Source organism: Xyrauchen texanus, chromosome 23 (genome assembly GCF_025860055.1).
Source record: "Xyrauchen texanus isolate HMW12.3.18 chromosome 23, RBS_HiC_50CHRs, whole genome shotgun sequence".
NCBI lineage: Eukaryota > Metazoa > Chordata > Actinopteri > Cypriniformes > Catostomidae > Xyrauchen > Xyrauchen texanus.
The window spans coordinates 40765926-40783284 of NC_068298.1; the positions used below are offsets into that span (position 1 = coordinate 40765926).

The window sequence follows — 17359 nt, forward strand, 5'->3', positions numbered from 1 at the left end:
GTTGGGTAGTCCAGGTAGGGGAATCAAGCGGCACATCTTAGAAAACCTGTCTATCACCACTAGGATCTCCGTCCGACCGTCAGAGGGAGGTAAGTCGGTGATGAAGTCCATGGCGATGTGGGACCACAGCCGATCGGGTATGGGCAATGGTTGGAGGAGCCCAGCGGGAAGGTGACGAGGAGTTTTGGACTGGGCACAGACTGGACAGGAGAGGACATAGTCATGGACGTCATCCTTGAGTGAGGGCCACCAAAATCTCCTCGCGAGTAGCTCAGTGGAACGGGTGATACCCGGATGGCCGGAACAAAGGGAAGTGTGGACCCACTGCATTAGCTGAGGGCGAATAATGGTGGGTACGTACATCTTGTTGGGGGGGTTTGAGGAGGCGCGGGCTCGTTACCTTGAGCCTGTAGGATGGCTTCCGTCAATTCCCACCTAACGGGTGCTACGACGCACGATGTGGGGAGAATAGTCTCTGGCCCCGGAGGTTTAGAGCCGTAGCTGAAGAGACGAGAGAGGGCGTCAGCCTTGGTGTTTTTGGAGCCTGGGCGAAAAGTGACAGAGAAGTTGAAACGGGTGAAGAACATGGCCCACCTGGCTTGCCTGGGGTTCAACCTCTTGGCTGAGCGAAGGTACTCCAGGTTCTTGTGGTCGGTGAAGACAACGAAAGGGAACTTAGAACCCTCCAACCAATGACGCCATTCCTCTAGGGCTAGCTTAATGGCCAGCAACTCTCTATTCCCGACGTCGTAGTTTTGTTCGGGGGAGGACAGTTTATGGGAGTAGAAGGCACAAGGGTACAGCTTAGCGGGAGTCCCGTGTGGTTGTGAGAGTACCGCTCCCACCCCCACCTCAGAGGCGTCCACCTCTACCACGAACGGGAGAGTGGGATCGGGTTGCTGGAGAACCGGGGAAGTGGTAAAAGCGTCCTTTAGAGCTTGGAAGGCCTGCTGAGAGGGTGCGCTCCATGTGAGGGACTTCGGGTTGCCTCGTGTCAGAGCAGTGAGGGGTGCGTCGATCTTACCGAAGTCTCGGATGAAGCGCCTGTAGTAGTTGGCGAAACCTAGAAACCGTTGGAGCTCCTTCAGCGTCCTAGGTTCCGGCCAGGACAGGACTGCGGCAACCTTGTTGGTCTCCATCTCCATCGTTCCTGCAGACAAGACATAGCCCAGAAAGGAAACGGAGGAACGGTGAAAGGCACACTTCTCTGCTTTAACGAACAGGTCGTGCTCTCTCAGTCTCTGTAACACCCTCGAGACGTGGTTGGTGTGTTCCGAGAGTGTGGAGGAGTGAATTAAAAGATCGTCTATGTAGACGACGAGGAATTGGTCCAGCATGTCTCGGAAGACCTCGTTCATGAACGACTGAAACACAGAGGGGGAGTTAGCGAGGCCGTACGGCATCACCAAGTATTCGTAGTGCCCCCTGGTGGTGATGAACGCAGTCTTCCACTCGTCCCCCTTACGAATGCGCACGAGGTTGTTAATGCGCTCCTGAGGTCAAGCTTGGTGAAGATCTTGGCCTTGCTGACTTGCTCGAGGGCCGGCTGGATGAGAGGCAAGGGATAGGCGAACTTCACCGTTGCTTTATTCAAGGCATGGTAATCAATGCAGGGGTGAAGCCCGCCATCCTTCTTGTCTACGAAGAAGAAGCCAGACGCTACTGGGGAGGTGGACGGTCGTATTATGCCGAGACTAAGCGCCTCGTCGATGTAGTCCTCCATGGCCTTGGTTTCAGGCAGCGTTAATGGGTATACTCTGCTCTTAGGGAGCGGGGACCCCGGAAGGAGATCGATGGCGCAGTCCACACTACGATGTGGAGGGAGATTAACCTGGGTTTTCTCGAACACATCAGCGTAAGAGGAATACTCCGCGGGAATGGAGACCAGAGATCTCACCTCAGGGCTCTCTACGGAGGTTGAGAAGACAGGAAGGGAGAAACAGTGGGACATACAATGGTCGGTCCAACGCAACAGCTCCCCCGTGCGCCAGGAAATATGGGGGTCATGAAGTGATAACCAGGGGTGACCCAAAACTACTGAGTCCCTAGGTAACTGAACAATAAAAAACGGAATATGTTCCTTGTGGAACAAGCCTACTTGGAGGAACAATGGCATGGTTCTGAAGGAAATGAACCCCGACCCGAGGGGTGCCCCATCCAAAGAATTAACCTTGAGAGGTGGCACGACCGGGCTGAGTGGGATACCAAGTCTTTGGACCAAGCCATCGTCCAAAAAATTCCCCGCTGCCCCGGAATCAACTAGGGCTGGGGTAGAAAAGGAGACATCATTAAAATTCAAAACCACTGGGAGGCAGACTTGTTTCTGGGTAATGCTCAGAATGACGGACGTTCTAACCTGGCTTCTGGAGAGAGAAGGCTGAGGACAGGTCGGGCATGAGGCAATGCGATGACCCGGTTTGCCACAGTACAGACAGAGGCTCTGTGTTAAACATCTAGTGCGCTCTGCAGGGGTTAATGGAGTGCGACCGAGCTGCATGGGTTCTGGATTGGAAGAGCTTTCGAGAGGTGGGGGGCGAGATGAGTTGGCACCCACCGTACGTTCTGAGATGACCGAAGAGCTTCGATAAGCGCGATCGCGAAGGAGGTTATCAACGGTAATGGAGAGTTGAATATACTCCTCCAGCGACAGTGATTCTCCTCTACAGGCGAGCTCCATCTGCAGTTGGCTACTCAAACCCAGACGGTAGACTGTTAGAAGAGCGGGGTCGCTCCACCCGCTACCCGCGGCAAGGGTGCGGAAATCAAGTGCATAATCGGAGGCAGTGCGTGACGCCTGTTTGAGAAACACGAGGCGGCTGCCCACATCTCTACCAGCTGCAGGGTGCTCAAACACCACGGCAATCTGGTGACAGAATTGGTCGTATGACGCAAGAAGTGGGCTATCGGCCGTCCATAACGCGGTGGCCCATTGCCGTGCTTTGCCAGTGAGAAGTGAGATCAAAAAATTAATTCTCTCACTGTCAGAGCGTAAAAGGGGGTGATACATCATGTAAACACTGCACTGCATTAAAAACCCTTGGCAAGCGTCCGAAGAGCCATCAAACCTCTCGGGGGGTTGAAAACTCACGGTGCTCGGGAACACGTTGGGAGCATCAATGGGTTCAGGGACAGACACAGGTGGAACAGGGTTAAACTGATCAGAATCAGTATCTCCTATATCTGCTGCCCCTGGGTTGTGAGCGCTTGGTCATGTCTCCCAACCGTAGATCCTTGGGCAGAAATCGCCGCACAAATCCGCTCTAGTGAGCCGTGGAGGTTTTCCACCGAATCCATTGTGACAAAATTTTGTGTGGTTGGTTATTATGTTACACGCACAAGAAGAGATAGTCACAATGTCGGGTAAAACTGCTTTATTGGCAGAATGGCAAAAGTACAAAGGGGCAAATCCAGAGAAGCGGAGTCAAGGGGAGCGTAAGGTCGAAGCCGGGAGATCAGAATAGAACAAAGGGGCAAATCCAAAGAAGCGTAGTAAGGGGAAGCGTAAGGTCGAAGCTGGGGAATCAGAATACACAGAGACAAAACAAGCGAGTAGTTTAAACAGGGGAAGCTAGTGAAACACTAGAGCTGGCAAAGCGAAGGGGAAACTAAACAATAACCAACAAATGTGGGGAGAAGGGGCAGGGTATAAATAGAGGAATAGAACAGTGCAGGTGAAACTAATATTCCGGTGATTGGGAGCGAGTGTGAGAGCTAGAGGGGGCGGGGTGAACTTGGGGATTGGCGTTCGTTACAGTAAACCCTAATGTTGTCATTACTGGAAAAATCATGTTGTCTTAACAAAACATTACTTAAAAAGTTTTGGGCTCATAACACAAATATCTATGTTCTACAAACGTATTTAACTAAAAAATCTGTAGACTTGTCTGTAAGATTTCCAGTTTGAACTCAAAAAATTGACTACAAAATGTAGTGTATGGGAAATACCCATAATCCCTTGCGCTTGGATAATTTCATTATATTTCCTTGATTAAAGGGAACTTATGTGGGCATTTAAATAGTTGTTATTGGGGTATGGGTAACTCAGCGAGTAGTGACGCTGACTATCACCCCTGGAGTTGCGAGTTTGAATTCAGGGTGTGCTGAGTGACTCCAGCCAGGTTTCCTAAACCTGGCTAGGGAGGGTAGAGTCACATGGGCTAACCTCCATGTGGTCGTGATTAGTGGTTCTCGCTCTCAATGGGGCATGTGGTAAGTTGTGTGTGGATCATGGAGAGTAGCACCACTCTGTGGTGTCATGCACAACGAGTCACACGATAAGATGCACGGATTGACTATCCCAGAAGAGGAGGCAACAAAGACTTGTCCTCCAGAGACTTGAGAAACCACCATGAGGTCTTACTAAGTAGTGGGAATTGGGCATTCCATATTGGGGAGAAAAGGGGAGAAAAAAATACAATAATTCATAGAGGGTTTTACTGGCAGTTATTTTGTAGTATTATTTATGTTGTTTTATTGCAAGTAATTGTTTCATGTGATTGCACTATTAGGGTGATCTGTGTCCCATTTGGTCAAGTTGGACCCTGTTAAATAACTGAATTACAGGTAAATATGCATTTCAGAGGAGAATGAATTTATTTAATGACTGACCATGAATCAGTTATAATCTTCTTTATGTGAGCTGTGATGTTTTACAGTATGATCTAAATTTGAGACAATTCAAATAAAATTAAGTAGAAACAACAATATTTCAATACTAAATCAGATTTTAAACTACTTATATCTAGTAACTTTAACTTAAATAATAACTAAAATCTTGATGTTTTTACACATACGTAATTGCATTTACATAATTGTTTTTCTCATCTGCACACTTGGTCTTAAGCAAATTTGTGCAGCTTTGTTTTTAAAGAGCAGTGATTAACTTCATGATAATCCATTTTATTTATTAAATGATTTTTAAATCCAAATCAACAATCAAATACTTATAGGTGCACTCCCCATGAAAAATATTTCTTCCCTAAGAAATGAATAGTAATTTTGAAACATACTGATAAAATCATGAGCTCTCACATGAGATGAGGACATCTCAAACAGCTTTTAAACGCTGTTTTATTCTACACAGGGCAGGAGCGGCCTCATGGGGGCTGCCATTTAGAATCACATGACCAGCTGAATACTACTCGCTTAATCTCAGTAACTGTCTTGTTATTGGACACTTTCACTCTTGGATTAAATGAATCATGGCTGATTGTGAATAGTGAATTTCTACAATGACATCTGTGACAGAAAACAATTGATTTTTAATGATGCTGCTTCCACACCACTAGGTGTCACTGTAAGTCCAAGATGACACAGAAACAAAAAGTTACTGAGTGCACCTTTAAGTGCTCTAAATGATCTAGAATGTTTTTATAGATGATTTAAACAGTGTTATCATCACTTAATGGTTCTGCAAGTTATTGAACTGTTACAGAGAAGTGAATGACGTTTAGTTTGCTTAAGGCTTTTTTCACAATGACCTTAAACAGTGAAACCGAGATCCAGTGTAGCTGAAAATGAACTGCACCTGCCGCGTCTGTCAGCCGTTGCCTCATGACACTTTATTTAGCTGTGTTGCTGTCTAACAGTGACACACCAGCACCAGTAGTATACAGTGTTATTATGAACCTGCTATCATAATATTTGGTGTAAAGAAAATCATTGTCACCAGTTGATTAAGTATTGCATTTCACAATTATTGTATGCTTTGTATTTATTTATTTGAAATTATGTGTTGTATTTTTTTCTCAAAAACTGTTAAGTCCGTAATCATTTGTGCAATTTAAGCTGGCTGTTTGCTTGTGTATGTGGGGTGCTATATACATTTTCAGTAAGCAGATACATAACATATATACAGTATGTAATCACAGACGGACTGAGTGGCTATATTTACTTTAGTGTTGTTGGAGCTGCCATGAGCTAAAAATCCTTCTTCTATTAACTATAATAATGCTGTAGCTGATGTGTTCTGTACAAAGTATATTTAGTGTGAGAAGGTCACGGCCATCGTCAGGGGCCCTGTGATATGGGAGGCCCACTTGGAGGTGGCCAAGTCACTCAATATTCATGAGATCAGGCTATTATTTTTAGATTCAAATTTTCAGCCTCAGTGGACAATGAAGGTATAATTTGGTAAAATACACATACAATAAAACAGAAAAGTAAAACACAAATGGGCATGTAATATGTTTTTATTTAAACCAAAAATATATAGTAATAAGATACATTTTTATTCCAAACTGTAACAGTTAAAAAACTGTAGTTTTCAGTAAAGACAGTGATAGTGGAGAGATGGTTGACAGCATAATCCAGGAGAAAAAGGTGGAACACATCTTTAGGGAACTTTAAAATACAAGAAACATTGTACAATATTAAAACTTTTTTAAAACACTTTGGCAAACGTTACACACAAGCAAGTCCAGCAGCTAGACCAGCAATAAACCAGAACTAACCAGCCGGGGCAAGCATGGACATTCTTGCTGATCTAAACTGGTGTTTTCAGGACCTGCTCAGTTGCTGTGCCCAACTGTATCAGGCATTGGATCACACAAGCTTTACTGTGTGCACTTCCATTGATACAGTTGTTGCCCCATGGCAATGTTGCTCATTTGCATTATAGTTCAACGCTGCTCAATTTGTATTGCCAATGGTCTCTGTCACACACGTCGCCTCAGATTGCCAACTCTCATTGAGCATCCACAATCTTACACCAATTATGTTTAACAAGCCAACAATTTGTAAGGTCATCTAGACACCTTAACAGTTTTCCTTCGGCAAGGTAAAGTCATAAGCGGTTTGAGCAAAAAACTATTGGCACACAAAGATTTTTGCCCATTGCCCTGATTCCACACTATAAGTTAACACCTTTACAGCCGTTTTTACCAGCTTATCCAATGTGCGCAATGTTGAAACTATTGACTGGGTATTTTTTCACTCCCTTGGTATAGAGTGTGACAGTCGACAGTGCCTATCTAGTTTTTCAGCCATCCTGGCTACGGAAGTATTTTTCCTATACATTTTTTTCCCATAGGGATTTAATAAAATCCTTCATAAGGGAGTTCTAAGATATGAACCTAACTGACCAGCTCCGAGGTTAATCACAACATTACAAACATTGATTGGAAGTAAAAGAGTATTTGAAAATCGAACATAAAGACAAAGGTACAAGACGTAGTACTTAACTATGAATGAATGAACTACAATCCCATGAAGCATTGCAAATGAATGGAAAAAATATTAAACTTTTGATTAAAAGTTTAAGTTTGATTACAGGTATTAAAGTTTTTTTTTTAAGTTTATTGCAAAATATTCAGATATTTAAAAATGTATAGTTTGAGATTGTTGGGAGACTGACTCGATTGCATCATTCACTGTGTGTCATGGAAGTTGCTTTGATTCTATGATTGGTGGATCTTTCTCTCCAGGATTCATTGGTAGTGTAGTTATTCACCAGGAATTCTGCAGTTAAACACAATTTTTTAAATATGAAATTTAAAAAAATGCAGACTGATGGCTTCAACAGAAGCATATAACAACCTCTGCACGCACAGTGTGTCTGTCTTTAAAAGATCATAAGTTATCATTACAACCCAATTCTCCAATGGAAACATTTATGGGATTTTTACTCCTGGACTCCAACTGTTGTGCTCTAATTCTGTGGAGTTGCACTGGGTAGTCCACACCCATAATGTGATCTCATTTGTCCAAAAATACCCTCCCCATAATTTTAGTTGTATCAAAGACCTTTCAACTTGAGTAATATTAGTCAATTTTTTTCCTACAGGGTGCTAGAGCCTGGCATCAAAAAAGTTACAAAGTCCCTTGCAGTCACAGATAGCAAACACAGTTCTTCCAGTCAATCCACTATAGAAGCAACAGATGTCTCCTCAACTCCCAAACCTTCACCTCCATCAAAGGAAGTAAAAAACAGTGCCCCACATCCATTCTCTCTGACCAGCAAGCTGAATAAACCAGTGGAACTGCAGGTCAGCACCATGAATGTGGCTGACCTGCCCACCTTCTCGCCATCACTTTACCCCCCCAGTGCCTTTAATTACGAGCGCCCCCGCCATTTCATCCAGTCCCAGCCCAGTTTCAATACACCGAACAATGAGAACAATAAGCCAAACAATCTCAACTCACCAGCTTCAACTTCCACACCATCGGTGACCCCTGCTCAACCTGCACCCACCCGAACGTCAATGTGTTCTAGCGTTACTTTGATTCCCAGAGTACGAAATACTCCAAACAGCGATAAACTATCACCAGCTGCGTTCCTATCATCTGTTCTGCCTTCACAACCAAGCTCCCAGTCAAAATGCATTTCCACACCTCAGTCACCATCTCCTAGCCACTCCCCCCGATCGCCCAGCCCACCGCCAAAGTCACAAGAACAACCATTGCTTCCTCCAAGTCAGTCAGTGAATCATAAACCTTCAGCTGCTCCATCCCGTATATCTCCAGATATGCAGAAAACATCTATTCCACCTCTACAGACCCCACCTGTGTCCCATATTACCTACACACCCAATACGTAAGTGTATTATCATTAAACACATACACCATATTTTTCCAGCTTAGAATACTGTTATATATGGCTATATTCTCCTATAGGAAAGAAAAATCACAAAGGAGAACACTTCAGTGGCATTGATAACTGACAACAGTTGTTTTGCATGATCTTGCATATATTGTATGACGCTAGGTGTCAGTGACAGTATACTGAAAGTCCAAGATAATGGCATGATCGGCCTGTGAAACAAACAAAAAATTACTTAGTGCACCTTTAAAATCTCCTAAGAAAAAGACTCCTCTAGAATTTCTGATAAGATCGCAACAATGTTTCAAACTTTGCTGAGGTTTTTCAAGATACCACAGCCTTTGATTAAAAGTCATAAATCTCAATATGGACTCAAATATTTCTCATCAAATTCTTACAAGTGATCCGAGCTTTGCAAATCACATTTGTTTATAGCTCTATACTTTAACTGTATGTCAATGTAAAATTTTTTACTACTTTATATTTCTTCTAAAAAGTTTTTGAAGAAACATCTGAGACAAACTTGATACTTAAATGAAACAAAACTGAGATTCCAGCATGTCTTCTGGGCATAAAAGAGCATCCTTTGAGCATTACAATTTTCCTCTGGGCTGTTCCATAGTTTGCCAAAGCCAATCTTGAAGAAGACTGTTTCCCGCCCAGCGTCTCGCACCACAGATGAAGATATTCAGGGCTCAAAAGATGCTCTTATCCAAGACCTGGAGAAGAAGCTACGAAACAAAGCTCCTCAACAAAGGAACAGTCAGGTGTCTGGACATTTTCCTGAGTTCCTTACACCTCCATTTGTTATTGGTACCTAACACATTAACCTTACAGTAACCTTTCCACCCACAGCAGAAGATGTCTTATGAGGAGCGGATGGCTAGAAGGTTGCTGGGTCCAGATAATGCCGCCTCAGTCTTTGATCTTGAAGATTCCTTCAGTTCACTACCTGCACAGGTATTGTTTTAGATAACCTTTTTCAATTATTTCAGGTTTAATGTTACAATTGTTAATGTTTCGAAGATTGCAGGCAATCCATGTTGACTACTCAGCAAGTTCATTGAGTTCATTGATCATATTGATATTAAATCAATAGTAGGGCACAGTACAGGTTATCTGTTCAATTCCCAGGGAAGACATATACTGGCAAAATATATTTTGAATCTACTGTATGTCACATTATTATTATTTTATATGAAATATTAATGTAATATATATAGTTTCAACAAATACATTTAAGGCAGATTCTGTCTTAAATTCTGCAACCAATTTCAGTAGTACAAATGAAATAATATATGGTTGTAAAAACTATATAATACTATGGATGTATTTAATAGACATTATTAAACATAAATATGATAAAAACAATGGAATATAGCAATAAATAAAAAATGATATTGGACATTTTTCATCTATAGCGACTAAAAAAAACATTATGCCTTCAAAGTTTTTCAGTGTTAAAAAACTCTCATTCCAGCTTAATATGCAGAGACAACTATATGTAAGCAATTTGTAGATTAATTTTCTTGAAAACCATAAACATTGTTTCTTTGTGGAACCATAAATATTCCTCGGTCAGCAGCCGTCCAGCCTGACCTAAAAACATTGACTGTATGTGATTTGGGTGCGGATATATCTATCTGTTCGGTATGCAGTAGATACAGGACAAATTTGGAAATCTGTTTGAAAACAATATTTATTTTGCATTTCTGTTCGGTGGTGCAAGTGGTGTGAAAATTCAGCTTTAAATGAAAATGACATGAAATATGTCATGAAATATAATTTTAAATGAATTAGTTTTTTTTTTATTATTCACAACATGCAAATTAAATATGTACAAATTCTATTAAAAAGGAAATTCGTATAGTCACATTCACTTATCAAATTTGCAATGGTAGGGTGTAGAGTATGACTTGATGCATTGACTTGAATTGTTTGCCAATACAGAAGACATGGAATCACATGCAGATGATGAATGTCATGCATCTTCAATTTTATTCTCTCACCTTTATCTCTGGACAAATTTTGGTTTATTCATCTTAATCAGTGATGGTTGGCATGTATGATACATTGTTTTTCCTTTCCAGGGGTATTTCATGTTAAATAAATTAATACATTTAGCTTCTAATCAATGCTCACATTTCATGATATTGCCAAAAGAATGTAGAAAAAAACTGCTGTTCCTCAGGACAGGAGTGGCAGTTTAAGTCCCATCACTCTAGTTGTCTTCAACAGGAATCTTGAAAAGCCAGACCCAATAGATAACAGCCCCTCCAAGAGCCCAAAATAGCATGTGTGAAGTCCATGTGCGCTTCAGCTGTTCATCATAAATGTATGATTATTTTACTGGATGTATACACTGAGGTCTTAATATGTCCCAGTCTGTCTGTCTCTCTAATCTGTCTGTCTGTCTGTCTATGCAAATATTTTTTCAGTGGATATTTAAGTTAATTGTCTGCACTATCCTAACAGCCAGGCTCTCCAGAAGAACATCACCCTGGAGGAATATGGTAAATGTTCTTTTGCATTAGGAGTCTAAAGTTTGGAGATTGTATCTGATGTGCCTTCATCTTATTATTGTGCATGTAGTCCTAACATATCTAACACCTTTAAGGGTGAATGTATGAGAACAATAGTTGGCATTTGTAATGGTGTTAAACATTTAATGACTTTTCTGGCAAAAGCTGAGTCTTATGGCACTTTTCCACCACATGTTACGGTTCGACTTGCCTTGACTCTACTCGCGTCACTTTTCTTAGCTTGCATTTCCACTGCTGTTTAGTGCCGCCTCAACGTGGGTGGGATTATAGGCTGATCGTCATAGTTGTGCCGCCTCTACTGCCGTGACATCATCTTAAACACGACACAAACTGACCAAAACAATAACACGACCGCTAGCTGTTAGCTACTAGCTCATTGTGCTGAATAAAGCAGTTGTTGCATAGTGATTTTACACAAATGTAACAGTTAAATTGGCATGGTTGTTTTAGAAGCAAGCTACTAGTAGCTGGTCAACTAAATAAAGTGAAGCTTTCAAGCAGAATATAGAGTTAATGTAACCAAACTTACCATCCTCCATCATGGATCAATGCCATTCCAGGGTACTCCAGTCATGCGTCCATTTGTTCGACCCACTTCCACTTCTCCTTGATGGTTCTGTAGTCACTTGTAAGTTATTTTTAACTTTTCCCTACATTGTTGGTATGTCTGGTGGTAGCCATGTGCAGCCAACAGCTGAGACACTTCCTGAGAGCATTTTCATTTAGTTCATCGCTAACGAGAGGAACGTCTGCACCTCGTTTATTGACCACGGCGTGGTTTTGCGCACAGCCATTTATTTTTTCACAATTTGAAATGGTAAATGGTCTGCACTTATATAGCGCTTTTTTCTAACCTCAGAGGTTACCAAAGCGCTTTACACTGTGTCCCAATCACCCATTCACACACACATTCATACACCAATGGCGGCAGAGCTGCCATGCAAGGCGCTAACCTGCCATTGGGAGCAACTTGGGGTTCAGTGTCTTGCCCAAGGACACTTCGGCATGTGGAGTCGTGTGGGCCGGGATTCAAACCACCAACCCTGCGATTAGCAGCCGACCTGCTCTACCACCTGAGCCACAGCCGCCCCGTGCCGTTCACGTGAAAGTCACGTGAACAATTGATACTGCTATCGCTGTTGCTAACTTTAAAACTAGCGGGTTGATGTCCCATGTCGCAAATCCAGTGACGCTGGTAGTGACGTTTATCCCTGACCAATCAGTGATCTGCAGGATTTTGACTTCACAGTTAGTATTGGCTCGGCTCACTTGGAACCTCGACTGAGGTGGTACTAAAGTATCAGGTAATATCCACAGTGGAAACCCCCAAAAGAGAGTCGTGTTGAGTTGAGCTGTACCGTACAGTGGAAAAGCCCAATGATATCAGTCTTTCATCAGTACTTGAGTTTTGTGATTGACATCACTGTGAAAATGCACTCACCCCTGCCTGTCTCGACTACTACTGTTATCCCAGAATATAAATGTGTGATAAATGTAACTTTACAATGTGCGTCACTTTCATTTAAAAAATTTAAGAGGGTTTTATAAAAGTACGAAAAAAATAATCATACAGTATCATCAAGGGTTTCATGTTGTTCTTGTGTTTGAATTGTGACGTAAATGGAAACCCAAGCAGGAATGTTGTTTGTATACTGTAGGGGATGCTGGGGCTAGATGTCACACTTTTTACTCCAGGGAATATATCTCAAGAATGTTTTTTTATCACTGAAAATCAATACACCATTATTGCTCAGGAAAAAAGATAAGGTTCAATGAACACACACTGATGTATTATAATAACAATTGTTATTAAGCCCCAATAGTTGTCAAAATTTATGAGAAAAGTTGTTATATATGTTGACACATGAATGTATCCCTGTGGTTATATTGTGTTCACTTGTTTACTCAACAGCTATAACAAAGATGTGAAATCAGAATTTTGCTTTTGAAGACAGAATTGAAATAAATTGTGATTCAAATTTAAGAGGGTTTTAAACTTTAATCAACATACAAAACTTATTTAAGAGAATTAGCATTTGTGTAATTGGACTTTTGACTCAAAACCTTACGATTACTGAGATATAACCCTTGTGACATCTTCCCTGTGTGACAACTAGCCCCGGTCTCCTCTAACTGTTTTTTCTGGCTTAATTGATTTTTGAATTGTTGATCTTGTTTTCATCATGCAGGTCTAGGAAGAATCATTCTGGAAGAGACGGTACAGAGGCGTCCACCATCCAGGAGAAATGTTTTGCCCCCCGTTTTGTCCAAGTGCCTCAAGATCTTACTGTTGAAGAAGGACGATTCTGCAGAATTGATTTCAAGGCAAACAGTTTATATGTTATTCTTTTTTTAATGAATTAAATATTCTGTATGACTTTATTTCACCAGAACATCTAACAACAATGTTTTTGGCCTTCTGAAATAAGGAAATAGAAGTTAGAAAATATTAATATGGCTGGGCGTTAATTATAGACTAAAACAAAATAAAATATAAAACCTTCCACAATAAAGCAAGATTTATAAACTCATGCAGATAATCACTATATACCACAAAAGGACAGCAAAGTTACAACCTGATAAGAAGAGTCTAAACAAGTCTATTTTGTAAAATGGCAGGCAAAGGAAGAGCGCACTCATAAATCTATCAGTCCAGAGAGGAACCCTTTGAATAGAATAGATTGCCCTTTGAAGGTCTCTCAGTTGTTCTGTCATTTCTGAGCGCTGAAGTAAAGCAATTATTGTTAATTTACACTTTACAAATTTATTCCATTATTATTTTTATCTGACTCCAATTTTAAGTTGACCTCTAATTTAGATTAAAGCTCTAATGACTTTCTGATCATTCTTTTAATATAACATTTTTAGGTTATTGATTACTCTAAATCCTCTTCTATTTATTGTCCTTTTGATCTGTAATTTAAACAGAGTCTTTAAATGGCTTTTCTCTTACCCGGTTATCCTAGGTGGCTGTCCTACCTGGCTGTCCTGGGTGGTTTACCCTATATTAAAGCTCCAGTAAAGATACATAAGTTTGCGGTAACAAGAAGCGTCCCTTGAATTTACCGGTGATAAATGATTTCAGAGCAATACAGAACAAATCATATAACAATTTATTTGGCAGATAGGATTAAAAACGTAAGTTACAAAAATCAATCAAAACCAAATTCACATGCGATCAGAATAAAAAAATATTCCTAAAAATAAAAATACAAATCAAAGAAAAACATACCTGACAATAAGAAATTAAAATGGCAATTACCTGATAGAAACTACACACAGTAAACTGTGTGGGATCGTCTAATGACTGAGGTAGCTGACTGTTATTTAATCAATAATTACTGAATTTGATCTGCCTCATTGAGAACTATCAACTAACTATGACTAATTTAAAATAACTACTTATTAATTACTAATCAAAACATTAACATGTGTCTAAAATGTGAATGATAATGTTTTTATTGTGAACAAGATCATAAAATGCACCTTCAGAGAAATATGCCTCTCATGTGTGTTCTTTGCTGGAATTAAATTTTAGATGTAGCAGCTCGCTAAATAAAGGCTACAGTGTCTGGTAGAGTATCATAGTCAGCTTAAAGATGTACAGTGCATCTGGAAAGTATTCACAGCGCTTCACTTTTTCCACATTTTGTTATGTTAAAGCCTTATTCCAAAATTGATTAAATTCATTATTTTCCTCAAAATTCTACAAACAATACCCCATAATGACAACGTGAAAGAAGTTTGTTTGAAATCTTTGCAAAAGTAATCACACCCTTTACCATGACACTCAAAATTGAGCTCAGGTGCATCCGGTTTCCACTGATCATCCTTGAGATGTTTCTACAACTTGATTGGAGCCCACCTGTGGTAAATTCAGTTGATTGGACATGATTTGGAAAGACACACACCTGTCTATATAAGGTCCCACAGTTAACGGTGCATGTCAGAGCACAAACAAGCCATGAAGTCCAAGGAATTGGCTGTAGACCGCTGAGACAGGATTGTATCGAGACACAGATCTGGGGAAGGGTACAGAAAAATGTCTGTAGCATTGAAGGTCCCAATGATCATTGTGGTCTCCATCACCCATAAATGGAAGAAGTTTGTAACCACCAGGACTCTTCTTAGAGCTGGCCGCCCTGCCAAACTGAGCGATCGGGGGAGAAGGGCCTTAGTCAGGGAGGTGACCAAGAACCCGATGGTCACTCTGACAGAGCTCCAGCATTTCTCTGTGGAAAGAAGAGAACCTTCCAGAAGAACAACCATCTCTGCAGCACTCCACCAATCAGGCCTGTATGTTAGAGTGGCCAGACAGAAGCCAAGACTGGAGTTTGCAAAAAGGCACCTGAAGGACTAAAATGAAGACAAAATTCTCTGAAGACTTGAATGTTTTAAAATATTAATGTTTGAAAAAAAATAATCAACCAAATCAAAGTCATGTGGCATAACCAACATCCAGCTAACCATTTTGATGTCATGTGAAAAAACCAAAAAACAAGACGACTACTTTAGACCATCATAACTGTGTGAATATTTTTGATGTTTATTATGAAAAGGCTCATTTTGTTAAGGTCAAATGGGGTCACCCAAAGAAAACTTCTTGATCTTGACTTTTAAAAATGTTTTTAAATTAAAGTTGTCTACACTCTCATGCATTTAAAAGTATTTTAATACATTTTACTTGATGATTACACCACATGACATTTTTAAAGTCATTAAATACATTTTTATTTTGTCAGAAATGCTAGCTTTTTCCAAAGCTTTATGAAACCAACACAGATACAACAATTACATTTCTACAAACTTGACACATGTATTTAAGAATGTTGTAAAGGAGTTCAATGGAAAGGAGGAGGCGAGAACCAAAGTCTCCGTGATTGAATCTCGCTGGAAATAGTAGGTCATCCCGGTATTTCTCACATTCTGTTTTATGAAAACTGTGGATTTGGGCATACTACTCGATTGGCATACTGTTAGTAGGGAAGTATAGACATTCAAAAGCATTGATAGTTACCAATGAGTCTATCATTTTGTTCCTGCAGGTCATAGGTTTGCCGACCCCAGATATTTCTTGGTATCTGGATGGGAAACCCATCCTGCCTGATGATTATCATAAGATGCTGGTGTGTGAGAAGAGTGTCCACTCCTTCATCATTGAGATAGTGACCGTTCACCATGCAGGAGTTTATGAATGTATAGCAAAGAACCGTGCTGGAGAGAGCCACTTCTCCCTGCACTTGGATGTGATTGGTAAGCAGACTCTTATAATCTGTGTGAAAAGAAGGACTATGTTATAGTCTTTGTAATGACAGACAACATTGGGAATCCCTTTGTGGGGAACCATTCCAGTTAATCAATACCTTTTGAACTTTGTGACTTTTATAAAATATGCTTGTGTTTATTTAAGGAGGTATTTCTACACTCACCTAAAGGATTATTAGGAACACCTGTTCAATTTCTCATTAATGCAATTATCTAATCAACCAATCACATGGCAGTTGCTTCAATGCATTTAGGGGTGTGGTCCTGGTCAAGACAATCTCCTGAACTCCAAACTGAATATCAGAATGGGAAAGAAAGGTGATTTAAGCAATTTTGAGCGTGGCATGGTTGTTGGTGCCAGACGGGCCAGTCTGAGTATTTCACAGTCTGCTCAGTTACTGGGATTTTCATGCACAACCATTTCTAGGGTTTACATAGAATGGTGTGAAAAGGGAAAAACATCCAGTATGTGGCAGTCCTGTGAGCGAAAATGCCTTGTTGATGCTAGAGGTCAGAGGAGAATGGGCCGACTGATTCAAGCTGATAGAAGAGCAACTTTGCCTGAAATAAACACTCGTTACAACCGAGGTATGCAGCAAAGCATTTGTGAAGCCACAACACGCACAACCTTGAGGCGGATGGGCTACAACAGCAGAAGACACCACTGGGTACCACTCATCTCCACTACAAATAGGAAAAAGAGGCTACAATTTGCAAGAGCTCACCAAAATTGGACAGTTGAAGACTGGAAAAATGTTGCCTGGTCTGATGAGTCTCGATTTCTGTTGAGACATTCAGATGGTAGAGTCAGAATTTGGCGTAAACAGAATGAGAACATGGATCCATCATGCCTTGTTACCACTGTGCAGGCTGGTGGTGGTGGTGTAATGGTGTGGGGGATGTTTTCTTGGCACACTTTAGACCCCTTAGTGCCAATTGGGCATCGTTTAAATGCCACTGCCTACCTGAGCATTGTTTCTGACCATGTCCATCCCTTTATGGCCACCATGTA

The 17359-nt window shown here is 41.0% G+C and overlaps 1 protein-coding gene across 2 annotated transcripts in view; it reads left to right on the forward strand.

Annotated features, from left to right (window-relative positions):
* LOC127663338 (myotilin-like) overlaps positions 1–17359 on the forward strand; it is a 60615-nt gene that overhangs the window by 32100 nt on the left and 11156 nt on the right. For both annotated transcript variants that reach the window (XM_052154874.1, XM_052154875.1), the window contains 6 exons: positions 7784–8533; positions 9162–9306; positions 9395–9499; positions 11015–11052; positions 13272–13407; positions 16128–16335. In XM_052154874.1, the coding sequence (XP_052010834.1) occupies positions 7784–8533; positions 9162–9306; positions 9395–9499; positions 11015–11052; positions 13272–13407; positions 16128–16335 (1382 nt within the window). The remainder of the gene's footprint in view (positions 1–7783; positions 8534–9161; positions 9307–9394; positions 9500–11014; positions 11053–13271; positions 13408–16127; positions 16336–17359) is intronic.